General features: G+C 52.8%; 2 protein-coding genes across 2 annotated transcripts; one reads left to right on the plus strand and one right to left on the minus strand.

Moving 5' to 3' along the window:
• Window positions 1-886: 886 nt before the first annotated feature.
• Window positions 887-10311, minus strand: ctc1 (CTS telomere maintenance complex component 1). The gene is made up of 25 exons (XM_068755967.1): window positions 10261-10311; window positions 9509-9599; window positions 9312-9405; window positions 8393-8615; window positions 8113-8303; window positions 7916-8045; window positions 7565-7834; window positions 7377-7499; window positions 7074-7303; window positions 6853-6997; window positions 6575-6777; window positions 5660-5823; window positions 5458-5572; window positions 4963-5368; window positions 4806-4895; window positions 4601-4732; window positions 3456-3502; window positions 2695-2780; window positions 2487-2622; window positions 2183-2251; window positions 1935-2091; window positions 1538-1593; window positions 1281-1437; window positions 1102-1216; window positions 887-1030 (listed from the first exon to the last, which is right to left on the minus strand). The coding sequence occupies exons 1-25, from the start codon at window positions 10309-10311 to the stop codon at window positions 924-926; spliced, it is 3588 nt and encodes a 1195-aa protein (XP_068612068.1). The 3' UTR covers window positions 887-923.
• A 703-nt stretch (window positions 10312-11014) lies between these two features.
• On the plus strand, window positions 11015-15668 carry hmgb2b (high mobility group box 2b). The gene is made up of 5 exons (XM_068756028.1): window positions 11015-11092; window positions 12546-12704; window positions 13825-13976; window positions 14631-14805; window positions 14886-15668. Exons 2-5 carry the CDS (start codon window positions 12555-12557, stop codon window positions 15012-15014), a joined length of 606 nt encoding a protein of 201 aa, XP_068612129.1. The 5' UTR covers window positions 11015-11092; window positions 12546-12554; the 3' UTR covers window positions 15015-15668.
• Window positions 15669-15899: the final 231 nt, after the last annotated feature.

Consider the following 15899-nt stretch of genomic DNA (forward strand, 5'->3'; position numbering starts at 1 on the left):
GGATGAAGATGGAGGTCGCTCCGTGCGCTCAGCTGATGTGAGAGTTTCCCGTGATGACGACACGCAGCACGCTCCGGACCGATGGCGCCGTCAGAGGGAACGTCCTTCTGTCCCGTGTTACGTCAGGACACCAATCACAGAGGCAGCAGCCGGACAGACCCCGCCCCTTTAGGCATGTGACGACATCATTCTTGTCAGAAACTGTGATCTTCATCTTCATCGCTCCTTGATTATGAACAATTTACCCACAATGCACCAGTTCTTAGTACTGACCCACTATGGCAAGGGAAGCTGTCACACTGATTGATTGATTAACAGTAGACTGCCACAGGTATGTCCAAGGGGGAGGAGACTACTAAGCCCCACCCACTTAGCATTCACTTTGGTCGGACACCATTATGAATGAGAGGATGAAGAATGACAAACATAAAAGGTTTCGTTCCACTTCACCCAGAAGTTGTGACAAACAATAAATCTGTCGAGGACACGCGTTATAATCCTGTTCTTAATCCAGAGCAAGGTTCCCCTCAGAACCCTTTAAGCCTCTCGTCACCCCAGACATGTTGCTCCATCTCAGAACCCCCCCTCCGACACCGGCCACCATGCTGCGGTAGGAGGGTCCAGATACTTGTACTCCGGTAGGGGCCTAGCATTAGCTACGGTGTTAGCATATCAATAATCAATGGTGATCACATTGCTGAACCTGCAGAAATCAAAGACATCAGCAGCCAATCAGAGGATGGGTTGTTGATGAGTCATCAGTTAGACGTTGTTTAAGTATAAGAAAGTACCCAGAACACCTTGCAGCAAAATATCAGATAAAAACAATTTAATATTTAAACGATCGTTTCCTAAACAACATTCAAAGGAGGAACGTAAAAGCCGCTGTACTTTAGTTGTAGTGCCACCTACTGGACAGACAACTACTTCAGACAGGTAGCGTTCGAGCTGATGTCCAAACAGGTGAGCTGCAGGGGCGGAGTCATCCTGGTCATGAAGTCTCTGTGTCCTCGACTGAACCTCTTCACCTCTGAAACACGACCCCTGGATCAGAACCGGTTTGCTATCTTACACCGACGTCACTGATTCTGCAGGTGTTACCCTCTGGTCTCTGCTGGGACAGTTTCCTACAGGTGAGAATCACCTGACGACACACGATGTCACTGCTGCACAGACACAACAGGAAGCGGACGAGAGCGTCATCAGAGTCCGACACCTGAGAGAGAGACGCAGGTAAATACCAGCTGGTCAACAGACAGACGTCAGGAAACGGTACCGACCAGGTTGTGTCCCCGGGGATAGATCCGGAGGTGACCTTTGACCCGAAGGGCGCGCTGAAGCCCCTCCCACCGAGAGTCGGACAGTCGCAGCAAATGACGAACCAGGACACCTGAGAACCAGACGTGAGCCTCGCCCGTCCCGTCGTCGACCACCATCCTGACCAGTAGAGCAGGACGGATCAGAACCACGGCCGGGTCCAGAAACGGCGTCAGCCTGAGCAGCTGCTGAACACGCCCACAAATCAGATCAGGCTTACTTTGCTTTGGACTGAAACACGGACGAGGTGGACCGGCACCGAGGACTGGAACAAGACTGGGACAGAGAGGGACAGAGGGACAGAGAGGGACAGAGAGGGACAGAGAGGGACAGAGGGACAGAGCGGGACACTTAGTGAAACCGGCTGCTCAGAGGGAGCTCGAGGTGAAGCTAGCTAACGATGGCTCTGAACCGGGTCCTGAACCGGGTCCTAAACAGAGTCCTGAACCGGGTCCTGAACCGGGTCCTGAACCGGCAGCGGTCCCGGATGTCCCTGACTAACAGCCTGGTCCAAGTTAAGACCAGCCGGACCAACTGGTGCAAGGAGACCACCAGGTAGGAGGACCTGGTCCAGACCAGTTCTGTCTGATGGACGCAGACAGGTGGGAGGTGAATACCTGCCGGGACACGCCCCCACAGTGAGAACAGCTCCACTGCAGCTGCAGGAACAGGAAGCACACCCCGTGACCTCTGACCTGCCCAACGGCACACCCCTGCTGCGAGCTGCCCGCCCACGTGCCCAGGTGCACCATGGGAGCAGGGGGCCGAACAGAGCTGGGAAAAAGATCCAATGATCAATAAAAACACATCGATCAGCAGAAGAGAAAACACGATCAATGATTGATGGCTCGGCGTGATCGGTTACCTGGCAACTCCCAGTGAGACGACCGTTATTGAACTGATCGGAAGATTACTGCAGTACACATGACCGGACCTGAAGACACGCCCACAGTACCGGGTCAGACGCAGAGTGTGTGTGTGTGTGTGTGCGTGCGTGTGTGTGCGTGTGTGTGCGTGTGTGTGCGCGCGTGAGTGTGTGCGTGTGTGTGTGTGAGTGTGTGTGTGTGTGTGCGTGCGTGTGTGTGTGCGTGTGTGCGCGCGTGAGTGTGTGCGTGTGTGTGTGTGAGTGTGTGTGTGCGTGTGTGTGTGTGTGTGTGCGTGTGCGTTACCTGGATATCTTCCTCTGGAAAGCAGACAACAACAGTGTGTTGCCAGGCAACATGCCAGGGGGGTAGGAGATGTCACTTAAGTCCAGGTACACTTGGAGGCTCCTCCCAGTTTGGTCACAGACTGTGAGACGCACACCTGGTCACACACACACACACGTCCAGTAGTTTCGGGCTCTTCCTGTTGATAGACTCGGCCAGGTGTGAGTACCTGAGTTGGTGTCTCCAGGGTTACTGGTCCTGTCCACCAGACTGATCCTGTCAGACACCAGAGCCCGAAAACACACCACCTCAGACCTACACACACACACACACACACACACACACACACACACAGAAAGGTCGGGAGGGGTCATCTTTCAGGTCACCATGGAACCAACCGACAGAAATCAGGAACAAGCAGACAGGTGAATGGTAAACTACAGCAAGACACACAACACTGACGGACCAATCAGGACAGGTGAACAAGAGACCAGACACAGGAAGTGCTCAGTGAAATAACACACGAGGACAGGAAGTTCTAAAACGAAACAGGAAGTGAGGTCGATCTTCCTCCAAGAGTTCCAGCTACAGTCGGACCCGGCGTGTCGGAACAACCAGACAAATGCTGAGCTTTGCTGCAACAGAACCGCTAGAAGCCCACCTGTCCAGTTCGGTCACTGTTCTTCAGCGGTCCTCTCGGACAGGTATGACTGATTGGTCAGTTTGTGTGAAAAATATCAAGAGTACAAAGGTTGTCATTGGCAACGGTACGAACGGAACGGAAGATGGCCCGCTGTCTCTTCATGTGGGGATAAGAAATAAATCGTGTGTCAGCAGAAGATGGACACCGTCGAGCTCTTCAATCAATACAGAAGATCAATCGATCAGTGACCTCAGCAGGTTTGCGAGTCGACTCAACGTCAATAATTAAATCCACTTTAACACAAAGGCCTGAACACGATGACAAAGAACTGAGAAACGTTTCATTACCTGCAGTCGATGACATCAGAGACCGAAGGTACGCTGGGGGAGAGAGGCTGAGGACAAGAGAGAGAGGTCTGTTGATGGGCGTGTCCTACCTGCGTGTGAGTACCGTATGTTCTACCTGTCTGTAGGTGTGTTCTACCTGTGTGTAGGTGTGTTCCACCTGCCTGTAGGTGTGTTCTACCTGTCTGTAGGTGTGTTCTACCTGTGTGTAGGTGTGTTCTACCTGTTTGTAGGTGTGTTCTACCTGTTTGTAGGTGTGTTCCACCTGCCTGTAGGTGTGTTCCACCTGCCTGTAGGTGTGTTCTACCTGTCTGTAGGTGTGTTCTACCTGTGTGTAGGTGTGTTCTACCTGCCTGTAGGTGTGTTCTACCTGTGTGTAGGTGTGTTCTACCTGTTTGTAGGTGTGTTCTACCTGTTTGTAGGTGTGTTCCACCTGTCTGTAGGTGTGTTCCACCTGCCTGTAGGTGTGTTCTACCTGTCTGTAGGTGTGTTCTACCTGTTTGTAGGTGTGTTCCACCTGTCTGTAGGTGTGTTCCACCTGTCTGTAGGTGTGTTCTACCTGTTTGTAGGTGTGTTCCACCTGTCTGTAGGTGTGTTCCACCTGCCTGTAGGTGTGTTCTACCTGTTTGTAGGTGTGTTCTACCTGTCTGTAGGTGTGTTCTACCTGTTTGTAGGTGTGTTCTACCTGTTTGTAGGTGTGTTCCACCTGTCTGTAGGTGTGTTCCACCTGTCTGTAGGTGTGTTCTACCTGTTTGTAGGTGTGTTCCACCTGTCTGTAGGTGTGTTCCACCTGTTTGTAGGTGTGTTCCACCTGCCTGTAGGTGTGTTCCACCTGTCTGTAGGTGTGTTCCACCTGTCTGTAGGTGTGTTCTACCTGTTTGTAGGTGTGTTCCACCTGTCTGTAGGTGTATTCTACCTGTGTGTAGGTGTATTCTACCTGTCTGTGGGTGTGTTCTACCTGTGTTTAGATGTGTTCTACCTGTCTGTGGGTGTGTTCCACCTGTGTGTAGGTGTATTCTACCTGTCTGTGGGTGTGTTCTACCTGTCTGTGGGTGTGTTCTACCTGTGTTTAGATGTGTTCTACCTGCGTTTAGATGTGTTCTACCTGTCTGTAGGTGTGTTCTACCCTGCGTTTACACGTGTTCTACCTGTGTGTATTTCAGCAGTGGAAGCGGGAGGGTGTGAAACCTCCATCCAGGTTGGAGCAGAAGGGTCGATTTACGATGACGGTCCAATCCACTCCACCTTGGATCTCTACAGCCAATCAGAATGCGGGGATCCTAATGCATACACAGAACAGTCAGTAAGCCATTGGCTGTCCCACTGCTTACAACATAACAGGTGTTGTCGTACCTGTGTGTTCACAGCAGTGAGTCTGTAGAAGACTCTAGGCTGGAGGAGAGGGAACCAACGCACCGACACACCTGTGAACACCAGCACCACCTGCGAACAGGTGACCATGTAACAGCAGCATCAAGAGGTAAATCAGGTAGCTCGGTATGTTCCTCACCTTTTTGTCCAGGTTTGCGTCTGCCTCTCTTTTTGTGATTGGTCCGTTCCTTGGGTCTCGCCCCCAGCTGATTATTGGACCAATCACAGAAGCTCGAAGTGAGAAACACTGTGCCACACCCACCTGCTGCTCCCTTAACTTTGCGCCAACATTTCTCCAGGCCACACCCTCTTTGTCCTCTACTCTAATCACCATGGAGACACAAGGTCGGAAACTTCCACACACAGGATGGATCGCCATGGGGGAGGAGTCCCCCCTTTGAGCTTCCACTGTTCCTTCTGGTACTGTGTGTGCCCTCCATGTGACATCATCACATGACTCCACCCTTTGTTGTTGCAGGTGAGTAACCATGGCAATAGATGGACTCAGGATGTTAAGATGGTCCAGTGAAAACTGCAGGTAGACCCTGTTGCACGCACGCACACACGCACACACACTGTTGTCGTGGAGATGAAGGTCTGATGTGCTCAACTCGTCTTTGAAGGTGTGATATACCTGCAGTGTTTGTGTGTAATGTACTTGTGCTGGTCCAGGTACTGGATGGAGGGGAACTCTGATTGGATGAATCTCTCCATCACCATGGTGAATTTATGGACACACACCAGACACCCTAGAACACACACAAATAATGTCATGTATTCCAGCTACAGCTGACCTGTGTGTGTGTGTGTGTGTGTGTGTGTGTGTGTGTGTGTACCGATCCAGGCGGTATTGAAGGCTGCCCCTTGACCTCCCTCCTCCTCGTCCCTGGTTTCCGTGACGACACAGTGCACAGCTCCCGTGCCGTCTCTCAGGTGCATGGCGTGTTCAGACGTCTGTGATGGAAGTTCCAACATGCCAACCAGCAGCAGGGGGCGCCGCCTGCAGACAGCACACAGGGTGTGGGTAATGGTGCATTGGTAATGGAAGGAATGGTTCCGGCTCCTAACCAGCAGGTGGCGCCCTGCGTGTTACGAAAGCTCCACTGCAGTAATGTAGGCGTCTTTTACAGCTCCGAGCGGTCTCGGCCAACCCAGGCCTAAAGGTGCGACATTCATCCAGGTCATCGTCGCACCTGAACCAAAGCTGCTTCTTTGAACCGAACTGCCTGCAGACTAACAAGCAGGGACGTGTGATGGGTCTGACACGTGGTGAGGGCACGCGAGTGGGCACTGAACCAAGTCTCCATTCATGGGGGGGCACGGCTACAACACACACCATGTAAAGTAGAAATCTGCATGAACAACGGTAGCACTGCTACGCTAACTGAAGACATGCTAACATTAGCTGCAGCGGCTAAAGGCCCTCGTCTTTCAAACTATCAAATATGTCCATGCTTCATGCTTTAGATGTCTTTAGAGCCTGACCAGGTGTTTCCTCAGGTGAGATTTTTTTACAGCAACTGTCCTCGCTAAAAAGAGGAACAAGACCCATCTTAAAATCTGGCAACATCAAACCCAGCCCTGGTAGTAGCAACATACGTCACCTGGCTATGGTTCTAGTCAAGTCCCTCTTTTAAACCCCCAGACTAGCGTCAGGTGTACAACACAGCCTTGTTCATTCGGACTTGTCAATAAAGTTTCTCAGTGTCGATCCTGTCTGTCTACAGTGTTTGTCTGTGGACATAACTTACCAGGGTCCGTAACCCGTCTGGGGGTCAGAGGACAGGGTCTTGCAGGACCAAGCCAGCGCTGAGTTGATCTGAGCGCTGGAGAGACTGGATCCACCAGAGGGCAGCAGAGAGCTCAGAGACATGGACGACCAGCAGTATGACTGGAGCGACTGGGTCAGCGCCGATATACTGGAGTACTGATGGACCCGTGGATCAACACTGTACTGCAGAGAAGCAGAGAACAGGGGCTGCATGGAAGCAGCACTGAACAGCACCACAGCGTCACCAGGTGTGTGTACCTGAGTCAGAGGACAGGTGTGAGGCTCATCCAACATCTCCGAGTAGATGTCCCTCCTCCCTCCTCTTCCTCTTCCCCACACACACTCCATGATTTTCCACGATAAGACACACACACACTGCTGCTTCAGCACACTGGGGGCCAGACTGGAGACAGGTAGAGAGGCAGACAGGTGCAGTCAGACACAGGCAGACACACCTTGAGGTTCTTCCTCCTCCTCACCTGTGTGACAGCTGTGAGCTCAGGTGACAGGTCCAGAGGTACTCAGACACGCCCATACTTTTCTCCAGCAGTAGCTTTGCTAACACGCCATCAGAGGGACAACCCATGCCGGGTGGGCCCCCCCCCACCTTGCTGAAGGTGGTGACCCTGAGGCTGGAGCGCAGACAGGTGCAGAGAATGGTGGGGGGGAAGTCCGGGCAAGATCGATACAGGAAGTGGACGTGATGGAGCTTTGGAGGAAGTCAAAGATGATGATTGTTATAAAATGATGGTTATTTTACGGAGGGTGTCGCTCTGACTCACCTCCACCAGGTCTCCTGCTCTCAGGCTCCTCCTCAGAGTCGGCTGATAGGCCAGGCACAGGCCTACTGTATGGTCAATCACATATAGCCCCGCCCCCTCGCTCACCACCTCAGTCACAGTACCCTATTGGAGGAGGGGGCGGGCTTAACATACAGACTAAATGTGTCCACTCAGTGTCTCTGATTTACCTGGTAACTGATGACTCTGGACAATTTGAGCCTGGCCGTTGATTGGACGGCACCTCCCTCACAAGTCTCATTGTCAGTGTGTGAGGTCACCAGCAGGGGGGGCCCACTGGACAGCGGGTCGTGGTTGTGTGCTGCAGTGTGTATTTCAGACCCGTCGGTGACACACAGGACGTTGTTTCCTCTCCAGCCTCGTAGGACACACCCACGCAGAGCCGTCACACACACACGCTGACCCACGCACACACACTGAGACCACCACAGCTGTCTGCCCTGCAGAGGACAGGTGGGGATTCAGAGACACCCGGGGGGGGGCGGAGTCAGTCACACAGAAGGATGTGACATCTCACTGACCTTGACAAGGACAGGTACGCTGAGACAGTCGCCTGACAGCGAGAAGCAGAAGAAGGTTGTTCCTGCCACGACCAACAGAGGGCACACTGAAGCCACATGCCCACAGACAGACAGACGCTGTCCACGTGTCCTGAGAGACAGACAGGAGTTAGACGTCGTCCCGCGTCACACGTGAGGTCACTGGTCAGGTGACCCACCTGCTGTGGAGGAAACCATCAGCCTCGCTGACCCCCGCTACTCTGTCCAGCTTCACCCCCCCCCCAGGAGGACAGAGCAGGACAGGTGAACCAACCAGCTCCACACCCGGTCCCGAGGCATGATGGGGGATGTAGTTCCAATGAGGGAGGAAGACAGGGCGGTCGAGCCACAGCGGAGAAGGACACACGCACTGGAGAGAGAGAGGGTGATGCATGAGAGGATTCTGGCCACGCCCTGATAGCCACGCCCTGAAAGCCACGCCCTGAAAGCCTCACTCACGTCACACCTGATGCTGCCACTAGCATCTGTCAGCCTCCACTCTCCACTCCGCCCCTCTCTCAGGCAGCCAATCAGCAGCAGGTGGACACGCGGCAGAGCCCGGTGACCAGGAAGACATAGCTCCGCCTCCTCAGACCATACTCTCTGCTGATTGGTTGTCCAGGACAGGTTACTGACACAGGCCAGGTGCTGCTGGGACATCAGCTCCAGGATGGACACAGGCCTGACGGGACAATGGGGAAAGGTCAGAAGTCAAAATGACCTCAGCAACCACAGCGAGACAACTGTGATGTCACACGGTAGTCGACGCCCCTGTGATGTCACACGTCGTCTCACGACCAGCAGCAACTCGTCATCCATTTCATTGTTGCCATGGTGACGAAATAATGTTTAAACCTGCCTGCCTGCCTGTAATCTGCCCCCCCACAGGGGTTTATTTCTTAATTACCTCGGCCAATGAGGTTCTGTTTCCTGCGTTCGTTTGCTGTAGTTGATTACGTTTTGCCCCCCCCACACACAGAAGCTTTCAACAAGGTCAGATCTTACCTGCATGTTGGACCATCATCTCTACTCCAACATCAAGCAGGCCTACGGAGCCATACCTGTCCCCCACCTCGGGCAGCCGGACCGCCCCTCCCAGGCCTGAAGATGCACTTCCTGTGTTACAGGACTGTTTGAACTGACTGTTTGAACTGACTGTTTGAACTGACTGTTTGAACTGACTGATTGGGATGTTTGTGAAGACCAGGACCCGACAACATCCACAGAGACTTGATCCTACATCAAGTTCTGCATCGGTAACGTTGTGGATCAACACGCCTCCAGCAGGGCGGGGTCACAGCGTGACCTTCTATACGTCTACACTACCTGCAGTAACATTCAGAATGTCCGTCTGAAGGTCAAGTCGTCTGTGTCTTACCTGTAGCTCACAGGTAAAGAGTGTGTGACTGACGAGTTCTCCCGGATCGCCTTCACCACACACACACTCATCTGAACGGGACACGCAGCTCCACCTGAAACATGAAATCAAAAATCAGTTCCAGACAGGTTCTCTAGGTGAGAAAGACACGCCTCCAGCAGGCAACGGGTGATCTGCATGCTGATTGGCTGACTGACCTGAGAAGGCGTCGTCTCCAGCAGAGCCAGAGGCGACTGGATGGACGTGTTCTGTGACGAAACTAAAAATGTGTTTCAACCAGATGGACTCCTGCAGGAGAACGTAAAACAGAACATCACATTCTGGTTCCGGAACATTAAACCCACAGGTTCTGGAGCCGGTTCTGACATTAAACCCACAGGTTCTGGAGCAGGTTCTGAATTTAATCTGGTGGGTCTCTGGAGGAGGTTCTGAATTTAATCTGGTGGGTCTCTGGAGGAGGTTCTGAATTTAATCTGGTGGGTCTCTGGAGGAGGTTCTGAATTTAATCTGGTGGGTCTCTGGAGGAGGTTCTGAATTTAATCTGGTGGGTCTCTGGAGGAGGTTCTGAATTTAATCTGGTGGGTCTCTGGAGGAGGTTCTGAATTTAACCTGGTGGGTCTCTGGAGGAGGTTCTGAATTTAATCTGGTGGGTCTCTGGAGGAGGTTCTGAATTTAATCTGGTGGGTCTCTGGAGGAGGTTCTGAATTTAATCTGACGGGTCTCTGGAGGAGGTTCTGAATTTAATCTGGTGGGTCTCTGGAGGAGGTTCTGAATTTAATCTGGTGGGTCTCTGGAGGAGGTTCTGAATTTAATCTGGTGGGTCTCTGGAGGAGGTTCTGAATTTAATCTGGTGGGTCTCTGGAGGAGGTTCTGAATTTAACCTGGTGGGTCTCTGGAGGAGGTTCTGAATTTAATCTGGTGGGTCTCTGGAGGAGGTTCTGTTACTCACGGCTTCCCCGCTGGTTTTGAACCGGTCCAGGAACACCTGCTGAGGGTCCATGTTCTTTAATCGACCGGTGGTCCGGAAGATCTGGATCACCCACAGATTTCTTAAAGCGAATTAATTTAAAACGCGCCGCTTTCGCTCCTCCAATCCACTTCCGGTTTTACTACGGGGAGCGGAGAGGCTCAAAGTCCAGCGAAACGCTTTTCTCCCCTTCCGTTTCCCGGGATTTGCGGTGTGTAGGTTCGGGTTCGGGTCCCCAGGATAGAAACAGGGGTCGTTTGAGACCTTGTCCTCCTGTCCTTTGGCTATAGGGTTATGGTTAGGCTCAAGGGCACCTCGGCAGTGCCCTGGAGGTAGACCGGCCCCTCACCAGCGTGTTTTATTGTCTGGGCCGGGACTTGAACAACGACCCTCGGGTTCCCACTGTCAGCCCTGTACGATGTCGTTCTTCCTCCGTCTCTTCAGTGATTGGCCCGTTGATTTGACGAGCACCTATTTTGACCAATCAAACACAGGCTCGTACATTTACTCCACCCTGTTATGTGTATAGAATTCCCGCCCTGCTCTCTGCGCTGATCAGGTGGACCTTGGCAGCGTCGAGTGCTCCTTTGAACCAATCACAGGCGAAGGAACAGAGATACCCCGCCCACCACGGCCGGCCTTGCTCCGCCCTGATAATAGGAATGACCGAAGTGGGCGTTGCTGGGGGGCGGGCTCGGGCTCGAGTTCGAGCCAGCTTGAAAGTGAATCTGCAGTCGCTGCTCCAGCCCCCAAACAACAACAACAAGTCGTGATTGTGTCCGGTCTGCTCCCGCCTGTATCCGCCCCCCCACGAGTGAGTACCTTCGTCTGTTCCGAACGTCGGAGAGCTGCTAAAAGTCGGAACTCGTCGTGGCTTACTCGCTTTCAGGCGTTCAGCATCATAAGAGTCCCGTTAAACGGGAATAAAATGGCGGCTGGGACAGTCGCGCCAGTTGACGTGTCTGTCTCTATTGACCAGCCGTCCTGTTGTGTACGTGAATAGCATATTATGATGCGTGGTGCAACAATTAGCCTTGTCCTGTCATCGTCCTGACCTCTTCGTAGCATAGCCGGAGCCCTGCGGTTAGATGCGTAGCTGCGGTCCCGTCGCCATATTCCCGTGTTGGACGCAGCCGCTGCGGGAAAGCTGTCGTAATGCGGACTGTGCGTGAACAAACCGCCGTGTCGTGTTTTCAGCGTTTCTGTGGTCTAACGGGGGGTTCTCATCCCCCGGTAGCGGAGGGGGGGGATGGGGCAGCTCGCCCTGCAGAGGGCGGGAAGCGAAGGGAGCCCATTGTTCTGTCAGCTAGCCTGCTAACGGGCTACACGGCAGGCTAGCCCGTTAGCAGGCTAGGCTAACTGCGGTAGTCAGCACGGCTAGCCGTGCTAACAGGCTAGCCTACTAACGGGCTACACGGCAGGCTAGGCTAACTGCGGTAGTCAGCACGGCTAGCCGTGCTAACAGGCTAGCCTACTAACGGGCTACACAGAAGGCTAGGCTAACTGCGGTAGTCAGACTTCATAGAATACGAGGCTAGCCGTGGTTTGCGTCCGTGGTGCAGCTGCCTGTCTCAGCGGAAGGAGGGAACGGGCTCCGGCGGGATGCCCCGGCCCCCGGTACCCGGTCCATGTTGCCGTCCGGGTCGGCGGGCCTCCAGCGCTCCGGCGGAGAAAATGGATCCTCACTTTGTTCTCTTTGTTACACCGCGATGGACCGAATCTGAGCGTTTACCGGAAAATGAACGGGTCGGTGTAAAACGTTCCCTGATGCCACCCAGATTTGATAGAACATGTTTTTACTTATTAACAGGATACATTTTATTATTAACAAAAGCAGCTTAAAGGGTCGTTAGCTCAGGTTACAGTGGGTTAGATCCGAACCTTTGATGTGTTGTAGCTCGTTTCTCTGGTGTTTGACTGGGCTGGAACTGAGACCCTCCTGTCTCAGGATCTGTTTTTGTGTTTTCCGGTCTGGTAGTGATGATAAATTATTTATTTGGTGAGCGATTGTTTTATGTCCTGCACTGACTACTTTATCTTGGAGCCCTCGATGGACACGTGGAGGTGAACGTGTTTATAGAATTAACGGTCATTTCATCACTGAGATGTTGTAAATGGTCGTTTCTACACATTTTGGGCGGAGACCAACTTTATCTGTGTTTGATTCAAAGCCAGACTGGGAGACTGGAGGACTAATCCATCAGCCTGGCAGCCTGATCCATTGATTAGAATCATGACTGACCTTTTCTCATCTGTCTGCCTGTCAGGCCGCAACGATGATGCGTAAAGACGTCAACAAGCCGAAGGGGAAGACGTCGGCGTACGCCTTCTTTGTGCAGACGTGTCGAGAGGAACACCGGAAGAAGAACCCGGAGCAGTCGGTCAACTTCGCCGAGTTCTCCAAGAAGTGTTCTGAGAGATGGAAGGTACGATGGAGTCGGACCGGCAGAGCTGAGCAAGAGTAAAACAGGCAGGCGGGCAGGCAGGCAGGCAGGCAGGCAGCTGGCTGGTTTGGTCTAGAGCGGAGGCCTGTTTCGTAGCAGATGCTAAGAACAGATGCTAGTCCGGCAGCGGCGCTGAAGGAACTGAACCCATCGATGGTTCTGTATACGAGAAAACAAGAATGTTCTTAACAGAGCTGTCCGGTTTCAGTTCGCTTAATTCTTAAAGAGTTGAGTGTCGTTTTATTGAATAATTAATTTGTAAATGACTCGCAGCCTGTGAGAAACATGGAACATAAATTGGTCGGCAAAGAATGGGTTAACGACATGTTCTAATATTGTTCATTTACCTGCAGTTTATATGTTTTAAATGCGTATCTACAGCCAGGCCTCGAAACAATGGTCTGATATTGCTTAGCTAAATGCTACACCAAGAAGCTATTCCAGTGTCTGAAGAGCATTTCTGTAATGAATAATAAATAGCACCGTTTAAAAAGGGGCAGAAATGTTCAAACTTTATGGGCCCAATACGTTAATGGGAATGATGGAATATCAAAACACTTTAACTTTTATTACTACGTTTCGGAATTCATCACAGACACGAGAATAAACGTGAATATTTCTCAAGACACTGTTCGTGCTTAACCTGATGGTGCCTTGTTCAAGGGCACCTCGGCAGTGCTCTGGAGGTAGACTGGCCCGTCTCTGCTTCCCAGCCGAGGCCCCGCCCACTGAGCCGCTGTCCAGCTGTCGATGTGGCGTCCCGGATGGCGTGATGTCGTTCTTATTGCGTTTCTTAAATATTTCTCTGATACTTATAACGCCACAAACCATTTACTCAAAAAGACGGCGGGGGAGTCGCTGCTACTCGCCTGTCAGCCAGCGCGGTGGGAACCACGAACACACAGCACAGGACTGAAATGCCTGAGCACTACAAGTCCCATCAGCCCTCACTGGTTGGAAGCTGCATGCTGTGTTTCTGCTGGAGACGAACCATCAGAATACTTCATTAATCCCAAAGGGAAAGTGCTTAGCTACCTGTTCACCTGTGCAGGTCCCGAGTGATGTCCAATCAGATGCGATGTTACAGATGATGTCGTTTCAGGGCCTGACTGCCGGCGATAAGAAGTGTTTCGAGGACATGGCGAAGGCCGACAAGGTGCGCTACAACAGGGAGATGAGCGACTACGTCCCGCCCAAAGGTTTTGGGAAGAGGATGCGCAAGAGGAAAGACCCCAACGCCCCCAAGAGACCCCCGTACGGCAGCAACACACCAAACGCACACCACCGCCTGCTAATCAGCCCTACCTCCAGGGGGCGGCGCACACGCTGCCGCCTCTCAGAGGGGCGGGGCCAGGCTGAACAAATCTAGATAAAACCCGTCGACACAGAAGATGAATTATCCATCGTGGGACAGATTGTTAGATACGTGTTATTTATTTAACCCTTATTGAGCCAGGTAAGTTCATTCAGAATGGTGGTGGGAGGAGCCGGGCAGAACATGCAAATTCAGAGTAGAACCTGCAACCTTCTTGCTGTGAGGCAACGAGGCTGCCCAAATACATATATATTATTAAATAATATATATTTAAGCTGTTATTTTCTCCCAAGCCAGTAATCCCAGTTGACTAGTGGAGGCTGAGCAGCCATGGGTCGCCATCGGAGCCGAATTACACTGATCGATTGATCAGCCAAACTGATCAATCTGCCTCTGCTCTGAACACATCGTCCCGGTTCCAGCTCAGTGATTCCTCAATGGTTAGTTTCACTGGTGTCTTCCTGGGATGTTAGTGGTTGTCACTGGAGCAGAGGTGATCAATACCTGATCGGCAGGTGTGTTTGTGGCCTGAGCGGCAGCGGGACGGGCAGCGTGTCCGGCTGCACGACGTTCACCTGCCTGTCTGTCTCCAGGTCTGCGTTCTTCGTGTTCTGCAGCGAGTACCGTCCCAGCATCAAGCAGCAGTACCCGGGTCTGTCCATCGGGGACTGCGCCAAGAAGCTGGGCGAGATGTGGAGCAAACTGACCCAGTCGGACAAGCAGCCGTACGAGGAGAAGGCCCAGAAGCTCCGGGAGAAGTACGACCGGGTGAGTCCACGGCGCTCCGGCAGCCGGGTCGGCCGGGTCGGCGCCGGCGGCCTCACGGCAGACGTCTCCCTGTGCGACAGGACATGGTGGCGTACCGCGGCGGCGGCACGTACGCGGCGAGGAACCCCGGCTCCTCGGCTCAGGGAGGAGAGGAAGAGGAGGAAGACGAAGGAGAGGACGACGATGAGGACGATGACGAAGACGAGTAGACAAGAAGCTGCATGAGTGAGTGGGAGGCTGGGAGTGTGTGTGTGTGTGTGTGTGTTTCAGAGACCAGTGTTTGGGAGGGGGTGGAGCTTCAGGGCAGGGCAGGTGTAAAGAGTGAGGGTGAAGGTAAGCTCAGCTACCGGCCAATGGGGAGCAGCTATTCTGTCTTCACAGAAACAGGAAGCATTCAGTCACATGGTCTGTGATGTCAGCAGATGGACCCAGACAGGAAGGAGAGCTTTTCAAAATAAAGTTCCCCGTCCGTCGCTTTGAAAATCAGGCTGCAGCTCAGTCGCTAAGGCGACGCCAACCAGGGGAGGAGTCACCTCGAAGCTGAGAAGGTTCACTCTGAAACACACACACACACACAGTCATCCTGTGTGTGTGTGTGTGTGTGTGTGTGTGTGTGTGTGTGTGTGTGTGTGCGCGTGCGTGCGTGCGTGTGTGGTCACCAGTGTTAAGCTGACACCAGGTGACAGTACAGTAAACCCCTCCTCACTGTTAAATGGTTACCCATGCACCCGCCCCCTTCCCTGTGTTACCATGGAAACCCCTCTTTCTGCTCTTCATGTTTTTTATTTTCTTACTCAAGGTTGGTTCTCATCGAGTCAAATTAGAAGCATCAACTTTTATAATAAAACCTGCGTGAAACCCCGCCCCCCCGTCTGGTCCTTTCTCCCGCCCCTCATCGTCGGCTGTGATAGGTCAGCGGTTTGAATCTCCACGTGGGAGTGTCCTCGCCCCCTGGCGTAAGGTTGTAGGAGTCCGTTTGCAGTTACCGTAGTAACAGTTGAGGTTAAAGCCGTCATCTTCCGGGTCGTGCTGGAGAGAGGGTGGGCACACCCTGGACAAGCCGCCAGTTCATCACAGGGCAACAGCATTTAGGT

Source organism: Brachionichthys hirsutus, chromosome 23, assembly GCF_040956055.1.
Source record: "Brachionichthys hirsutus isolate HB-005 chromosome 23, CSIRO-AGI_Bhir_v1, whole genome shotgun sequence".
Classification (NCBI taxonomy): domain Eukaryota; kingdom Metazoa; phylum Chordata; class Actinopteri; order Lophiiformes; family Brachionichthyidae; genus Brachionichthys; species Brachionichthys hirsutus.

Excerpts from the sequence above, each read along its gene's own strand:
- hmgb2b (XM_068756028.1), top strand. The coding sequence starts at position 12,555 with ATGATGCGTAAAGACGTCAACAAGCCGAAGGGGAAGACGTCGGCGTAC. Across the intron at positions 12,705-13,824 it reads AGTGTTCTGAGAGATGGAAG|GGCCTGACTGCCGGCGATAA; the intron begins GTACGATGGAGT and ends ATGTCGTTTCAG. Across the intron at positions 14,806-14,885 it reads TCCGGGAGAAGTACGACCGG|GACATGGTGGCGTACCGCGG; the intron begins GTGAGTCCACGG and ends CCTGTGCGACAG.
- ctc1 (XM_068755967.1), bottom strand. The coding sequence starts at position 10,311 with ATGGACCCTCAGCAGGTGTTCCTGGACCGGTTCAAAACCAGCGGGGAA. Across the intron at positions 9,406-9,508 it reads TGGAGACGACGCCTTCTCAG|GTGGAGCTGCGTGTCCCGTT; the intron begins GTCAGTCAGCCA and ends TTCATGTTTCAG. Across the intron at positions 2,781-3,455 it reads TCTGATGTCATCGACTGCAG|GTCTGAGGTGGTGTGTTTTC; the intron begins GTAATGAAACGT and ends GTGTGTGTGTAG.